Below are 17,849 nucleotides of genomic sequence, written 5' to 3' on the forward strand. Positions count from 1 at the left end.
TTGAACTACACTCCTTATTATAGTTTTGAGAGAAGAAAGTACAATAATTATCTTCTCTAGTTCAATGCATAACTGACAATTTCTCGATTATTCAATTAATTTTAATTAACAACTGCCGTTGAGGCAATTCAAACCTCATTCCATCAGATTTGTCCGTGCGAGTGAATTGATCTAATCTGTTGTATTGTTTTCCGATTGGTTCACAGCACTAGCTATCTTTTCGCAGAGCACGTTACATGGCGTGTGAAAACCGAAAAACCACACATTGGGTCCATCACAAAAGCTCGCGTTGCGGAAGCCCTCGTTAATCCCTCAATTCTGCGCTTCAACCAATCTAAAGTACACAGGAAAGCACTCTACACTCTGGTGATAATCAACTTTCTTGATCAGAGTGCGGGTTGTAAAGTTAACAATGTGGTTTTTTCCAACACGTATTTCAGTTTATTCTTATTATTACAATACTTCTCTGTGCAGTGCTGCATTTTGATTGTAAATTTTTTCTGCTATTGGCTTTGCAGTTCTAAAGAAACTAACTATATCCAAAAGCTTCACGGTTCGAGTAACTTACTTTAATGTATACAAACAAGAACTTGAATCTTGCTATATGAACTTGGGCGCGAAAATAGCCTTTGACTATTTCGTTTCTAACTCCCCACTTTGATGGACACCTTAAATTTTGGTTTGTTTATTTACTACAGCGGGGAAGATCAAGCTGGGATATACACTCGTGTATCTCTTTGCCAGTGGCACTTTTACAGGTTCGTCCATTTCACCCATTTGCTACAGTGCCTACGCAGGTACGATTTAATCCCCACTTAAACGTGGATTTTAGAGTACATCATTACATTTTTTGCCCTAAATTTCAACCAAAATAATATGAACAAGCTAGGATAGCATTTAATGCTTCAAATATATCAACGTGTGAGTTAAAATTGATATTTTTTTCAATTTCATTAACTTAAGAACAAGATCGTCTTGATTTTTAATCCAATTATGTAAAATATTGCTATAATTTTTTGTCAAGTTCTAAACTTGGCTTGAAACACAACGAATATTAACCAGTTAGTGAAAGAAACAATATTTGCTTCTTTGTCGTATTACTGTAACTGTCAGACGTCAGAGCTAATGCACAGGAAAACCTGATAAAAAATTTAGGCACCTACTTTCATAAAATTAGTTCTCAGAAGAAAGAATGTCTTCAAAGGATTAAACGGACGATTAGACAGTGGGTTAATATTCTGAATTCAAGACTGAAACTTTGAGGAGGCAAACGTCCGCAATACATGCTTAATCACTTTTCTGAGCAGCTGCTTCAAAATCTCATAAAACACTGCAATGGAACGCCTGGAAGATGAAGAAAAAGGGCTATTGTAAGAAGCAATTCATTCCAAATTGCTTTGGGCAACAATAAACTCTTTTGATGGCGAAAATGAGCTGTTTGTTATCACGGAGTTCTTGCAAGACCCCGCGTACAGTACGCAATGCACGAGGGCGAATGTGGTGCTAACTATTTGGCTTTGGCCGAATATATTTAATCATCATTACTTCAAAGGGCACGTGTTTCGCAGCCAAACCGAGGAAAGGCGCGGGTGAGCACGTCGCCCAGCGTCGCAGCTAGCCCAGTGCTCGCTTATTATGTGTGTGGGTGTGTGTGTTTGCTTCGGATGGAACGCGGCGTGTTTCGCATCCGCGAGTTTATGAGAGCGCCGCTGGCGAATTCATGTTGGCGAACTTACCCTTTGTCGGTTGGGGCAAAAATTTAATACTTTTGCAGAGCCGACGAGTGACAAAGACGAATTCACAGGGTGAAGGAACGATGAAGCTCTGAAATAATCTCAGCGTGCGCATAGCGCCGCCAGCCCCCCAGCAATGAGGTTTTTTGCGCAAAATGGAATGAATGGTGGAGATAAAGTGATTTACGAGAACGAAGCGAGTGGCCGCCGCTTGTTCTCGAGATGCTCCAAGAGGGGCTTCGGGGTCGATAATAATTTGCTGGATATTTGCCTGTCGAGCGATGAGATGAGTAAGATGAGAATAAAGGGGAAATTACTATGCAAATTGGCATTGGCCAAAAAGCACTTTTAAGCCAAAGTGATTCGATTAGTAAGAAAGCCTTATTAATTTTGTTTTCATTTAAATTACCGCTCTTAAAATAATAATATGTTTAAAATTGATGAGACTATTACTTGTATTTCCCGTATTTCCTAAAGCTATAAACTGTTTCAAGTCCATTACCAGCCCGTTGGCTCGCATTGTTAAGGCACTCTCAGGAGTGTCAAAGCAATGTGAGGTATTTGAGCAGTTCGAAGATCTAATACTGGCTGCCCAATGTCAGAGATGGCAAAAAGTGGTTAGTTTAGTGACTCGATATGCTCAAATTACTCAACGGGCTGGGATGCGCACAGGCGCCGACTCGCTACTTGCTGGTTTGCACCTTTCCAGCATGCGTGATTTGGCTTCACGGGACAAATGTCTAGCGTTTCAATGCAGTCCTCGGTGCGGAGGCAAGTGGCCCTTGAGTAGGCTAGTGTAATCCGTTCGCGGTGTTATTGGGACCCGGGTTTCAGCATTCGTGCTAGTGCAGTGCGCGCCCTTCCCGGTCCTCGGACAGGGATAAAAAAGAGCAAAAAAAAAAATAAACTGCCACTCACAAAGCATTTCAGAGCCATGTAATGGAATACAATCAGTTTCCTTTTATCAGTTCTTTGAAAAAGATAGGCTCCATGAAATTGGAATCACTGGATTCTGAGAAGTATGCAATTAATCCAGATTCGTTTGAACGCTATTCGATGATTTACATATGGTTAACCAGTTTATTTTTATTATGCGTGTAGCGTACACGTCACCACAAATGCACCTCTAAAATCTAATTATCGCACACTGCTGTCGCTGGACGCTTTTCACAATCCGAGCCATCGGTCAGTTTGCATTCACAGCGAAAACCTAATTTTACAAACTACATTAAATTATCGGATACCAAAGCTAAATGGCTACAAAAATTATCACAGTATTTTTAAAGTTGCATTTGTAGCGGTACAACAACGCGGTCCTGCTTTTTGTTGGAAGCCAACAATTGTCGGCGGTTTGAATTATTGTAATTTTGCATTGTTGTTTAACAGCAGAAAGATGATTTTAAAATAAGAATTCAGCTTTCGTTCGTCAGCCACACGGTGCCGACGTGATTCGTTTAATAGAGCAGAACCCGATTCAAAGGGGTGAGTCCAACCGTCAGTTAAACTAAAGAATTTGTAACTTATTATTGTAAAACATTTCAGTTCTTGTATTTGATTAAGCATCCGATCGGATTTCTAACTGTAACCTAATACACCAACCAAATTCGTCTTCTGAATTCATCGGTCTTCATCATTTCAAACCCTCTTCATATCTCCCAAACATTCATGCTAAAACTTCCCCTTATTTTTAATGCTGGCAATTTATTTATCTTTGTTGAGAACAATTACTGTATCAAATTTTATTTCTTGGGAGAAAACTAAACCAGAACCACTCTTTTCCTTCAGCTCTTTGAGGCTTTAATGAAGCCGACGATTTTTTATCTAATTAATGGAAAATACCGCACAGTTTCGCGGTAAAAGAAGAAATGCATCATTCAGGTTAACTCTCTCTCGAAACTTGACTTATTTAAAAACACGAAATCACTATTATCTGCGGGCTTTGTGTGGATTGCCTAAGGATGTGCGGCTTTGAGTGAAATTTCAATGAGAAATAGGTGACTATTTTTTATATTGTAAATTAAAAAAAGGAGTATGTCGCAGGGAGTGCAGTTTCACTTGCCCCTCTTTTTCTATAAATTTCCATCAGAGTATTGGTATTCAATATTTCTGGCAGCTAACACTACTGCTGATGAGATAATTTTGTTTCCAGGCAAAGAACTGCTTATGAGGCTAATTAAGTGTTATATGAGAACATGGGTGAAAAATGTCCAACTTAAACGGGAAGCACTGATTAATTCCCGTGTGCGTGCTGCAAGAATCGGCATCGCGTGGTTGCGGTATTAATGAGGCTTGTGCCACGCGAGGCACCTCTGTAATGATTAACAACAACCGATTCACGACGGGCGAACGCATCATTCCGCCGCCTTTATGCTACGTAGTCGAAGTTTATTCCGTGCGCGGCGCCGACAACAGCACACAGCACAAAGGACCGCACCGTTGCTTCCGCTCTGTGTGCAAAAAGCAGCGAGGGAGCCCGCGAGCACAAAAAGCTTTCGTGTTCGCGCCGATGTGTAATTCGTGTTATGATCGCGATGAGGTGTATGTACTTAAATGGCGTGGAAATGAGCAACGCGCCCGACTATCCGTCTTTATCTCTGCCAGACTCTCAATGGCGGCGCGAGCATTTTCCCGCTGCCAGCAATTTGCACGCAGACTCTTCGGCTGCAATTTTGTGCCTTTTCGCGAAATGCGTGTAAGCTTTCCATTTCTCGGTCTTTTTTTGCACGCACCCGCTGTCGACTAGAAAGAATTATGGAGCCAAGTTTTCTGCCTGCTGTCTCGCTCTCCTTTTTGCCGAAATATTTTTGTTTTTGAAGTGAGTGCGAGGTGATAAACAAGAGTTTGCTGAAAGAATCGCGATGATGTAGCTTGGTCTTTGTCGTTAAAAGTTTCTTTTTGCGTACAATGAAAGCGGAGAAAGCATGTGCTTGCAATTTTTGAGCCCCTATGCGAATCTTGTTAGCTGCGCCAGATCGAGCACTGCAATAAATCCGTCGAGAGCACGCAAGCTGGGGTTTTTGATGCTAGCGAATCTTGGATATGGCTGTTTCGTAGATTTGAGCGTAATGAAAGAGCTGATTGTAACTCATATTAAGGTTTATGTTGAACTTATTTTGAATAAAAACAGACTGAAAAGCAGAAAAACTCTTACTCATTGTTATAAATAATCCAGTGATAACATATCCTGCAGAAACAAACTAAACAAACAATGGTTGCACTATGTCAACCGTTATGCGTGTTTGCATTTTGTGTAGAATCGAACTTTTTTTATTTTCTTAACAAAACCAATTTCCATAACTAAACTATAGTTGATTTTTTGTTCATTCGCTGAATATAAAAGTGGACAACTTTGTCAAACAACGCGCATGCATAATTAATCAAGCTACTGGTTTTACTTCGACGCTGGCCGATCCAGTGACGTCATGCAACTCATCAGAAGAAAAAACCGCCACGAGCCCGAACTTCCCCTTTCTCACCGGCGTCACGTCACCTTTGACTGTTATTTCTTCCTCGGGTCCAATGTCATCCCTACGGAGAAAAGTGTCCATTAAGTGAAAGATGAAGGGACGAAACCGAAAATCAATCCTTACATGTCGATCGTCACGTTCGATGTCAGCACGTGGGGGCCCTCGTACTGCAGCTTGCAGTTGTGCAAAGTGGTTTTCAGTGGGTTTTTCAAGGTAAACTCCAAAGAAGAAACTTGTTTTGCCACAACGCTCTCTGGTACCTGAAATTGAAATAGGCTTTCTTTTCAACTCTGAATATATGTCATTGACAAAAAATTAAAATAATAAATTTTGGAGTTACTTATAAGTTAGCTAAATCCTAGGAAACGAATCGTTTCTGGGGAATCCTTTATTATTATTTGGATTAATTCATGCATTAATCACAGATAATTACTTTGACATTGATCCTCGGTTTGACGATTTGGAAGTCGTCCTCGGCAGCCCAAGTTTGCTTCGTTTCGAGAACGGTGGCCACCGCAAATATTTTCATCATGCCGTACTCCACCAACTTCGGCAAGTACTCCGTAGGTGTCACCTCGAGGCGCAGCACATCTCCTGCGCGTGGAAAATCAGTCAGTTCAAAACGCCCCTAGTGGGAAAAGCAGGAACTCCATCTTTTCTCTATTTTTCGCGTGCTTATTGAAATTCCCGGGCAAATCTTTTGCGCAACAGAGATTTCTAATTACACTAATAGCTCAAGTTGCGCTATGCAACCGGGTACACTGATCAGGTGCGCGGGTTGCATAGCCTTGGTTTGCTCTCAGTGCTTCTGCGACTGTAGCAAGACGAGTTTTTTTCTATTTCTAAGCTAATTGGATGGTGCACATTTTTGCATCTGCTATAGAAAGCTTTTAATGTACTTACGTCCTCTTGGCCTGATTTTGAACTTGCCAGCGGCTTTCTTGATCAGATTAGCCTCAACTCCGTTGTAATAGACACTGCTAGCACAGAGAGTCACATCCAAGGTTCTCGCGTCGTCTACTTCATTCTGCGTATAAAACATGTTGGATGAATAATTTATTAAACGCAATTATGCGTGCAACGCTAAGCCTGCAATCGTCCGTATTTATTTTTACAAATCTTTGCTGCTTCTCTTAAACTAATTATTTTTGTTAGCATTTCAAAATATATTATGATACTTTTCCCATCGTTCACCACAAAATCTAAATTTACAAATATCTTGGGGTTCATAATGATACATCTGATTGACACAGAACAAATAATAATATCCGTGGTATGCAAATCGAGTAAACACATGTCTACTCGATTTGCATATATATAAAATATTACATGGATGTTTCTTTTTCTGTTTAAAAATTGCTTTTACCTTGATGGTGACGTTGATTTCAAACTTGTCACCAACGTTGATCTTGTCGAGGTCGTTCAAAGTAAACACGAGGTCTTCGCGGGCCTCGCCAGGCTGCAGCAAGTATCGCCGGGCGTTGGTCGAGCCCCTCGCTGCGTTGTACATGGTGCTGCGTTCCAGTTGACTGCCTACACAATTCATTGGCTAAGTGGCAATTGACAGGTAATTGAATGCTCGGTCACATTCCCCCTTTGGTTCAGGTGCTCGACTCATTCATGCAAATTCAATAAAATCCAATTTGTGCGATTTGTCCACTTGATTTGAGTAGTGAATAAATCCATGGGATAATTTCTAAAAGTCTAATCCTATGTCCCAGTACATGAATATATTTTTTTAACTCGGACAAATTGCAATGATTGAGTACCTTCTTTGGCCTTGTACAGCCAAGTGATGTCCTCCATATCTGCTTGCCCGCTGGCATCGAAAACATTGGCTTGCTTGGTCAAAATCTTGCGTCCAACCCTGTGAAAATAGCAGCGTATAAACATTTATTTACTAAAAATAAATAATGAAAACTGCTGGTAGCAAGTAAAAAAGCAGCTATACACTTGCGGCACTGTAAAATTACTGGTGAAGGAGCGTGTTGCTGTCGCCGCTCAGTATGTGCGCCAATTTCTTTCTATTTCACTGAGCAGAAATCTTGTCCACCCTGGAGACACTATTGTTCCTTCCTTTTATCATGCGCCACATTATTTTATATGTCTACGCCATAATGAGAAACGCTATAAACTTGCCGAAGAGTCCTAAAATATAGGCCATCAAGCCAGAATATATTTTTGGCAAATATATATATTTTCTTAAAGTATAGACCATTTATAAAACTTGTACGCTCTCAATTTTGCCCCAGCAAAAGGCACCAGAGCCTATTAACTATCCCTATCCCTGTCCGAGTGAACAATTACACAAGCTCCATTTTCAAGCAGCAGGGAAAGTCTACCACATGCTGCGAGAAAATTTTGGCTCTATTCAACGGCTGTTTAACACAAGCAGAATATGTGCTGATTAGGCTAACATGGAGTGAATGGCGGGGTAGCGGTGACGGTGGTAAAAGTTTGACTTACTCGGCCGTGGAGGCGTTCATCCTGCGATAGCCCATCTCTGCGGTCGGGTCTTGCTTCCAGTAGACAACATCTGCGTTCACCGAGGAAATCAGGAATTGCACGTCGTACTTGAAGCCGACTGAGCCATTCCTGATAGCCTGCAGAGAAGCCGGGCCGCATTGATACACACCTATTTTCAAAATAAATTACTCAATTGAGCAGTGCAATTAGTAAGGTTTCGTAATGCATATCAATTAGTGATTGATATTGGAGCGGAAGAGTCATACTATTTCTGCGGTTTCGAATGGAGTGGGCGGAAAAGCAATTAATACGCCTCTCAAGCCGTAGGGTGGGCGTTTGAGGCAGTAAACTGACTAAGTTTAACGAGCACGTAGTTCAGGTAACTTTTCTTACCGTCACTGGTCTCCTGTGGGGTGGCGTCGATCGCCTGCCACCCTCCGTAACCTTTTGGCAGATCAGGCCGCGCCATCCACGCCTCGTTCCAGACGTGGAAGTTCCAGATGGAGTCGCCAGTGTCCAAAGGGCGCGAATGGATGTCAAAGTATTTGTCCACAGTGAGCGATGCATTTGAGTCGTGCGCAGACACAAGGTTGGTAACAACACGCGATGGAAGGCCCAAAGCTCTGCAAACTGCAAAACAAAAACGTATTTTGCTGGATGTTAAATCATTTCAATCTTTGGCAACTAGATCATACACATAACGAGATCTGTCAAACTTTGAAATACCCAGTACTTTCTATAAATATCGTTTTTTTTTTACTTTTCCAAATTTTCAAAGTTACTTAAGGAGGGCCGAATACCAAAATTTATCCGCTTAATGTTTTTAAGGTATATTTTAAATATTTTATTGTATTAATGCAGTTTCAAATTTTATAATCAAATTTTCTTATAAATAAAAGCATTCTTTCAGAATAACTGTAACACTCTTTTTTTGTTACAATAATTAAACAATAAATGAAATTTTCACTGAAAAATCTAATCTAAGCTTTCCAATGAATTATGGAATCGAATATTTCTTACTGGTTGTTGTCACTCCGGCAAAAACCCAGCACTGTCCGAATTGCACAGGCTGCTTAGTCGAGTGGTGCTGCTCCAAAATTTTGACCGACCCCGTCCATGCTCCTGGCGCAGTTCCCGCCGCATAATTTCCGGACCAATTTCCAACCAGGACGCCAGCATCGTCGTTTGAGTTCACCTGATTGCCAGCGTGGAATTTTCATTCAGTTAATAAAATGCAAATAGAATGCACCAGGGGGCTAATTAGGTGCGTAATAAGGAAAATGTCTGTATACATTTACGTCCGCCTTTGTTATCTCGGCAAAAGGGTTTTAAATTCGAAAGAGAGAGGCAATAAAACAGGCCGTCGCCGACTCTTACGCCGGCCCACCGTAAAAGAGGGGTCGAATGGTGCGGAAATCATAAAAATTTACATTTGAGCAGTGTGATTTTTGGTGCCGAAAGGAGTGGCGCCGTCTGGGCCTTAAATTCCCCTTTGCAAACATCAAGGCGCATGGAGAGGCGCTAATTAGGTCATTAGTCAAACCACTAAAGCGAGGCAAACGGATATTTTGCAGGCTGTAAATTCTTTATTGCTTTTTGATGTGGCTTCAAGAAACCATTTTATGCTTTTGAGTACACTTTTTCGTGACAAATCAACTGCTTAATTTGGTCTAATCATTACAAGCTTTATGTTTGTCGGAAAAAAGGCATACATATTTGCATTCACGCATACGGCAGAAATTCTCACCAATTTGCTGATAGCTCTAGAGATGGCAATGGGATTTCCCCTGATGGTTGGGTCCAAGTTAGCCCTTTCCAGTACAAACATGGCCGCCGGAAGCACAGCCTTGTCGAACTGGCCGAAAACCCACTGCCTGCCCACATGGGACTGGTATGTGCCAACCCAGATTTTGCCCACATCTTGTAGCACGTACTCGTCCAGCAGAGCTTGCTTCTCCATAAAAGTGGCGTCGTCTGTAAAAACGTGTCCATGTCGCATGGTTGCACAAATGCCTTCGTGCTAAGCAAATCATCACCTTTCACCCAGGGGTTGAAGAGTAAATAAATTTGCTCTTTGTGTTCGTAGACCTTGGGGATGGCGCTCGACTCCTCCTTCACGCCCGTCTCCACCTTCAGCCTCCAAACTCCGATAGGAGCATCCGCGGACGGACGAATCTTATTTTTTAATGTTTATTTTTCATTTTTTAAATTCTAATGAATTAAATTAAATTCACCTCCAACTCGGTTTCATTCGAATCCGAGTTTTTGAGCCGTCCATACCAGCGACCATCGTGAACCGGCCAGCACTCCGAGCTGTCGTTCAGGATGCTCACCACACCTTGAGTCCCCTTCACTGGGTTCGGATTCTGGCCTACAAAAACAAATTTGAATTTTATATTGAATATGCATCGCCCTTTCATGTGTCAAACAATGTTAAACAAGCTGAAGTGAGGTGCACAGTATATATATACTGTATTTCGCAACGTAAATCAATGTGTAGACAACTTGTAATGCTTGTATGCCGAACAGGTTGCATAACTAACTTTGATAAGGGGCTCTTGTGTGCGACTAGCTTGACTGCGGGGAAATGAACTTGCAATGATGTGCAATTGAGCAAGTATTGAGTAAGCAAACTTACGGTTTATCAAGTATAACAAGTTAGATTGCACCGACCTATATCAACATTAATTATAATATAGATTATTTCCAGGCTGGCGTTTGAAAACTGTCTTTGTCAAGTGCGTTTAGTTTCTAAGTGATTCTACTGCGGATTAGCAGAGCAACTATGCCCCATACCTCCCCACATTCAGAACATAACAAAACATTTTTTGCTGTGATAACAGAGGGAAATATAAAATCAGTCAATCAGTTCAGTATGCAGCATTTAATAAATCTCGGTTGTTTCATTGTTTTGACTAACAAGTAGATTTTCAATTATTGTAGTCAAGTCGAGTTTCTGCGTCAACTGAATTTCGAATTTGACAAACTTTCTGAATTTTTTCAAATTTACAATTTTGTCTGATTTAAACCAATAAAGAGTTTTTAGACATGATTATTATATAAAAAAATTAAAACTCAAAACAATTAATAATTAAGGATGTGATTCTGGGATAAAATTAAATTTAATACTGTAAGGTAATGTCATCCTTTCCGTACACACCCAAACTGAAGACTAATCGAAGGGAGTCCTTCTCAAGGTCGAACGGCCTTTGCTCATTGAACTTGATGACGACATCAAAGTGCTGACCCCTGCGCAGCACAGGCACCGGTCGGCTAAGACGGACGAGCTCAAAGCGGCGCGTACGGTGCGCGGAGGCGTTCCTCAGCGCCTCCAGCGACAGCGAGCTGAGCGTCAGCGCATCGCTGACGGCTGGCACTGCTGCGAAAACCACAAAATCGTCATTTACAGCGAATTTGACTGAGTCGCACGCGTGGTTCGCCCAATTATCGCTAACAACGAGCCACGAGCAAGCACAAAAGGGTTTGTCGTGTGTTTTTGATCAAAGCATTTCAGCAGATACCCCTGGCGGCTAATGAGCGTGAAACTGGCGGCGATAATTGCGCGAACAGTGCGTTTGACTGCTTTCTGCTGCTGCTGTATGAGGAGAAAAAGGCTGGCTGCGTTTGATTGCGCCGTGAGCGTGCATACCGAAAGTGGTCGAGTGCTCAGCAGCCGGTTCCGGGCTCACAGACACCCTGCTCCACGCTGTTTCACCCGGCATGGCTGCAACAAACAAATTGCTTTTGCAAAATGCATGCAATTTTACTCCCGTAGCCCTTTGATCCCGCGTTGTTTTGCCCTTTCAATGAAAATGTGCGTTTGAGAGGGAATTTCATTGGTCTCGGCACCGTGCGTACGTGCTGGAATGATAAACGAACTACTTTTGCCGAATAACACAGTCAGTATGGTGCTGCCTGTGTGTGTTTGGCCTTCATTATGATTATACAACGTTGCAAATAATGCTGTGTGCTTGCCCGTTGAATTTGCAAAATGCATGTTCACATTTCTCGACGCAATAAATTTGCTTTTTACCTTACACATTGGAATCTAATCAAATCTACAACATGAAAAAAATTATTAAACGTTCCTTTCCTACATAGCAATAGCCAAAAAAATCTACCACAGCTTTCAAATGCCTAATATGAAAAATCAATTTCATAAAACATGAAAAAAATAATCCTTCCATCTCAACGTAATTTGATTAGGGACAAGTAATTTTCAAATGTATGAGGTGAAAGAAATTCCTCGAAATGCTATTGAGGAAAAATTACATACAAGTCACAGGCAAAAATAAACGACAAATTTATATTCCCAGCAGGTAATTAAGAAAGTAAAATCCGGAAAATCAACTGCGTTGATAAATGACAACTTAGGAAATTATGAATGTCATTCTTATTAAAATAAACTTTATTTTCCTTGCATTTATTAGAGAAGGCAATTTCCAGGAAAAAAATCAATTTGAGAAACTACAAAGTCTAGAAATCATTCCAGTGCTTCATGGATATTAGAAAATTTATATTATTAGTAAATGCAGAACCGCAGTGAAATGTCCATCGCCACTCTTGCTGGGGCAGGCAATATTTGGGGCCACGCGAATTTTTGCCATCTCAATATTTGGGACAGAACTCCCCCTGCTGACTTAGCAATAATTCATTGGGCTTGTTTGATGGTGGTGGTCGCGGGTGGATGCTGCGGACGATTCGCTTGGCTTCAGCTCTCTCGTGCACAAGCGGGTGCTAGATGTTGTTATTTAGATGAGCGTAAATCACAGGGAGACTGCTATGCTGGACGGATCGACGTCTCTATCACGAAGCATAAATAATGCCCTGGACGGACCTCGAAGTGGGTGGGTGGGCCGCCGCCGCCTCCACCGCCGCCGCTCTCGTTATTATAAAGCTCGACGCGCGCGGCCGCAATAAAAATTGACACATAAAAGTGATATACGACGCCAATAAAAATTTCCCAGCTTAAAAAATAGCGCTCCCAATATCGACGCCTCCCTAACGACGCTTGCAATGAACAAGTATAAATTATTTTTATTCCTTTAATTTATAACGCTAGACCCGGTATATTGGAGTGCGCCTTATAATCTGAACGCGATCTTACCTCCACCGTGATGTATGGACCTTTGCGGGAACCGAGCAAGCGTGCCGCGAAAATTATTAAATTTTCTTACCTTGGGTGAGTTGTTTTCTACAGAGAATCTGCCTGTTAAATAAGTTGGCAGGGCAAGTTAAACTTGTTTTAAAAGCCACTCTGTTTATGCCCGTTCCTTTGCGGCCTGGGATTTATCTACAATTAAAACCGGCAAACCGCCAAGCTGCGGCATCCGGCATGTGTAAAATTATCGCAGTTTGCTAGTACGGCTAGTACACATATACTTAAAGGAGGCTAAATATAAGCATTAACTCTTGCACAACAACTCATATGGATTACATTTTTTAATCTTTGGAATGATTAGAGCCAATATTTTGATTAAATATAAAACAATAATATGGTTTTATAATCATCATAATTATATAAAAAGGGGTGATCATATTTTAATTTAAGAATAGATATTTATATCTACTGATTTTACATTGGCTACTCCTACAAGCAAAAAATCAGGCTAAAATGCCGAAAAAAATATAAAATATAAAGATATAAAATTATTATCAGACACTCTCGTACCACACAACGGCTGTTTCGGCCCCGCAGGCTTCATCGGCATGGTTTTATCTCCAACACCAAAATCATTGCCACAATATCACATGCAGAGATTTTTGAATCAGCGATCGTTGAAAACGTTCGCCAACCACCTACACTCCTTCCAGAGTGCAATAACGGAATGAGAAACAAGCAACGAAATTGACAACTTCGCAACTTGAATCTCCCTAGCGTAATCCTCTTACAACAATTCAACTAGCAAAAAATTTCATCCTTTTCCTATGTGACCTCTTTAAAGAGTGAAATAATCATATTTTGCAGTTTTTTCGACTAGCCTTCCATGCGTCATTTTTGCTTGTGGGAGGTAGCCATTGTACAATCAGTAGAATTAAATATTCACCCCAATTTTTTTTTTTTTAATTAAATAAAAATACAATCTTATAATACATCCCTGATATTTATAATAAGAACAGCAGCCTCCACCACAGGCCATAATTCACAATTATCAGCGATGCAAATTCTAACTGCATCGCCCCTAGATGAAAAATCATTCGCAAACCACAAATATATAGAGAGCGATATTCATAACATTCCGCAGCGCAACCAGGCGCGCCCTGAGCAAACGCATTTCACACACTGCTGAGAAATTTAATTAATATCGCCTTGCCGGGAGCACTTGGGCGGCACGCAATCAAATGTAATGGTGGCTGAGGACGCGGAAGGAGAATCGGATCTAATTTCTGCGGATCCGCTCAGCAGGCCCCCGCCGAGGAGTAAATTTCTATATGCGGCCAACCTGCTGCACCGCAAGGCACTAACGGTCGCACGCCTGCACAAGTGGAGCTCCCAAGGAGCGCCTAAAGTCCGCGTGATTTACGCCTTAAAGAGAAAAAGATCTGGCTGCCGCGGTATATTTTACACAGGCGGCGGTTCGCAGTCACTTTATATACGCCAGATAGCAGGCAGATATGCGCTCTTTTGTGTATAAATAATGCGACACATTCTCTCCTCGTCTTTGCAGCTCTTTCCAAATAGGCCTTGGGTCGTAGATATGGAACCAAGCAATGTTAACAAGTTTAATTTTAAGATACCTAAATATTCCATCTTTATTTTTTGTAATTCCGGAAATAGGGAAAAATAAATTCATCAAGTTTTTAGATTTACGAGCTCTGAGATAATTTTCCAAAAACATGAGGTGAACCTGTTTCATCTTATCTTTTCTAAATTCTTAAATGTATTAAAGTTATTTTTTATTTTGGACGAGGTTAACTCTTAATTACTTTTAGCTGAATTGGTGAGTGAGAAGTACCAGCAACTTCATTGTTTTTATTTGCAAAAAATATGCTCACTTTTTTCATAACTGAACAATCCTTTTGTGCATGCATTTACTTTGTGTGGTGGTCCATTACAGTTTAAAATAGAGCACCCTTTGAGGTCTCTTTTAATACCAACAGCGGTCTCTCCGCTATCTCGAGAGCAGCTCGCTCTTTCTCACGCGGAGCGAAGACTTATTTTCACCCCCGAACATCCCTTTCTCTTTCTGGAGCAGCAGCAGCATCCCTTTCTCTGCTCTCTCGCCGCATCCACATGATAATAACCGAAATGATGATATCGTAAACAAACGATAAATTCGGCGTAAAACTTGTTCAGCACATTCACAACAACGAGCGCGACGTAAACAAAACAACAAGCAGAACAAAGGCGCGTATATGTATATACCGGAATTCGCGGCACACTGAAATGGAGGGTGCGAGTTATGTTATTGAGTTATTTAGGTTAGTATAACTCGGCAGTGCTGGGATGAGGTACCCATATATGTGCCACAGCCGCAACAGCGGTTCCTTTCAAATGTAATCTCCAAGCCAACATGGGACAATAATTTCAAACCAAGTTCAACTGGTGAACTCATGTGCAAACAATATACTGTATGATGTCATAATGAACACATGGAGTCATTGGTGTTGGCTTTGAGTAAATTTTAATGCGAATGAATTGTTACTACAACGAACAGAAACCGTGAAAATATGACGAAAAAGACACAAAGGTACAAATATATTGATCAAAATTACCCACATGCTAATCCCTGTCTAAAAATTCATGAAATGCTTTAAATGTTTCCTCTGGATTTTTGTTCAAAACTGTGAGCAAAAGTTATTTAGAATATTAATGTCACTCGTTATCCATAGCTTTCCTTTTATTCGGATGCGTTGTTTTCAAATTGCTGGAATATCACCAACCGCTGTCAAATTGAATCTTGAGTGGGGTGTCTTGCATAATAATGTACGCAAAGTAAGATGGATAAGTATTTCTGACATTTCTCCAAGCAGAGAATTCCCCTGCATTCAAATAGAGCTAGGGGATAATGAGAACCAAAATGCACAGAATCTGCGTTGCATTTTAACAATTCTAGGAATTAACCAGCAAATTGTTGCAGCTTTGGAATTTTTTGGATTGCATCGCACGGTAGCATATTCGCCGCATTTTGGTTTGAAGTTTGTCACCATATCGAGTCTACAGCAACTGCTCTCGACCCCCTGCGATTATTCATACTGTTTTTAAGTGAATTGTTGCGATTCATTAAAGACCAATATCGCTACGCAGAAGATCAGCATGTTGATTTGCGTGGAAAGGATCTTCAAGATTCTTTTCATCTTACGTTTAGCACTTTTTGGTATTTATCATCTTTGAAAAATCTTTCAATACTAAATTTTGAGTGTTTCACAAATATATTGTTTTTCCAGTTAAAGCCGACAAAGAACTTTATTTATTGAAACGTCTTGACACGAATGAGCTCCGCTGCATTTATCACGGTGAACGTGATGGACTGGCTTGGATTCTTCACCCTGACACAAATCATTCATCATGTAAATTTAACAAAATGCGTGCATGCAGTTATTAACGATATAATTTTCAATCAAACAGCAGAGCTTCACAGACTGGCACCTTCATCAACATTGGTAAATACTATTTAGCTTTAGTTAAACTATTTTATCAAAACTGAGCCGAATATCATTAAATTTGTCCTAACTATGTTTCACTATTTGAGTTGGTGGGTTCTCACGAATTGTTTTTATTTATAACAAACAGATCAATGAACCCCCTCAGTTCGACATGACTTACTGGGAAGATAGAGCACAGTATTCTATGGATGATCTGCCTTCTTTTCCCCCATTCTTGGACGGCAGCTGGAACAGTACGTAAAATTTTTAACTGTACGGTGGTTAATATATAATTTTTTTCTAGATTTACGTCAAATTTACTCAAAGCCAGGACAGTACACAAAAATACTTTCTTCGCCATCATGGTTTAAGGAACTGCATTTGTCTGTAATGACTAAAAGTGATGCTCAAATTATGTTCATAAACAGTGGTCATGATTTGTTGGAAATTACGTTTGATTCGAATAACGCCCATGGATATTTGACAGTTCAGTTTTGCCAAGGTGTGTCAGGTGGCAAGCCCGTGTGCGAACTATTACAAAGCGCCAAGGTAAAAAAAATACCGCGGTAAATGAAGATAATGAGTTATTTTTTAATTTTCAGACTTTCAACGAAGACGGATATTTGAAAAAGGGCAAAGAATGGGTGCATTTTAGAATTAGATTAGAAATTATTAACAGCCAGACAATGAAATCTATTGAAATAGCAAACGCGAAAAATGGAGAGGTTCTACTCAACAGCACAAGGATGGTTAAATTTCACGAGAGTCATGAAATAACGCTACTTGTAAGGTCTGTAACATCGACCGGGTCTTGGAGATTTCATGAAGGTAGGTTATTTTCTCAAAAATTTCTGTTCATTTTAACGACATCAGATTAATACTCCCACACGCTATCCTTGTTTGTAATCGTTTTCGTTTTTTATGTTGCTTGCCAATCCTCTATATTTGTTTATGCAACAATGATGCGGACTTAAACCAAGATCACACAATGAAACGCATTGATCAAGCTGAAAATGAGTAATTAATTATCAAATTTGACTGAATTGTAACCTTAATCAATTGTGAATTGGCTTGTGCATATTTCCCATCTTTTTAGCATACTCTTGCATCCTTTGTTTCATGATCCAGGTTATTTTTCGTAATTTTAATAAGACGCACATGGCTAGTCACTTGGGAATTGGAAATGCAAGGAGTCATCTTACTTAAAAATGGGGAGTATTGCAGCAAAAATGGGAAATATTCCCCAAGGCATCAGACCAATCCTCTTAAGTTCAAAAAATCCATAATGAGTTTCGCTCCGATTCTTTTTGGCAGACCCCAATGAACCCGTACTTCTTCACGGAGGAAGCGGAGACGAAAATTTTGTGATGCTTAATCTGACTTCCACGCAGAAAGCCCGTCATTGCCTGAAAATCAGTTACTACTTTCGCGAAGGCTTTGGATCTGCATTTGTTAGAACAAATCACGATACACAACTATTAATGGTGATTTACTTTCAAGAGATGATATGTGTAGACTAAAAATTAATTTTAAATTAGGCAGATGATGGAAAATGGATTCAAAAGAACATATATTTTCATTCGATGGAACCTTCCTT

At 40.5% G+C, this 17,849-nt stretch overlaps 1 protein-coding gene and 1 long non-coding RNA gene across 3 annotated transcripts; one reads left to right on the forward strand and one right to left on the reverse strand.

Moving 5' to 3' along the window:
- Nucleotides 1-4,865: 4,865 nt before the first annotated feature.
- On the reverse strand, nucleotides 4,866-12,921 carry LOC135947265 (hemocyte protein-glutamine gamma-glutamyltransferase-like). 2 transcript variants are annotated; one of them, XM_065495980.1, is made up of 15 exons: nucleotides 12,844-12,921; nucleotides 11,316-11,390; nucleotides 10,827-11,045; nucleotides 9,901-10,037; nucleotides 9,703-9,841; nucleotides 9,414-9,640; nucleotides 8,687-8,861; nucleotides 8,060-8,296; nucleotides 7,667-7,835; nucleotides 6,970-7,067; nucleotides 6,567-6,733; nucleotides 6,104-6,227; nucleotides 5,634-5,794; nucleotides 5,324-5,460; nucleotides 4,866-5,261 (listed from the first exon to the last, which is right to left on the reverse strand). In XM_065495980.1, exons 2-15 carry the CDS (start codon nucleotides 11,386-11,388, stop codon nucleotides 5,111-5,113), a joined length of 2,214 nt encoding a protein of 737 aa, XP_065352052.1. In that variant the 5' UTR covers nucleotides 11,389-11,390; nucleotides 12,844-12,921; the 3' UTR covers nucleotides 4,866-5,110. The 2 variants fall into 2 exon arrangements, with proteins under 2 accessions (XP_065352052.1, XP_065352053.1); XM_065495981.1 differs by having other exon boundaries at nucleotides 10,827-11,042; nucleotides 12,844-12,917.
- A 3,449-nt stretch (nucleotides 12,922-16,370) lies between these two features.
- LOC135946036 (uncharacterized) lies at nucleotides 16,371-17,078 on the forward strand. The gene is made up of 3 exons (XR_010575480.1): nucleotides 16,371-16,506; nucleotides 16,557-16,801; nucleotides 16,855-17,078. It is a non-coding gene; the product is annotated as an uncharacterized LOC135946036 (long non-coding RNA).
- The last annotated feature ends 771 nt before the right edge of the window (nucleotides 17,079-17,849 follow it).

This window comes from Cloeon dipterum, chromosome X (assembly GCF_949628265.1).
Source record: "Cloeon dipterum chromosome X, ieCloDipt1.1, whole genome shotgun sequence".
In the NCBI taxonomy this organism is placed as follows: Eukaryota; Metazoa; Arthropoda; class Insecta; order Ephemeroptera; family Baetidae; genus Cloeon; species Cloeon dipterum.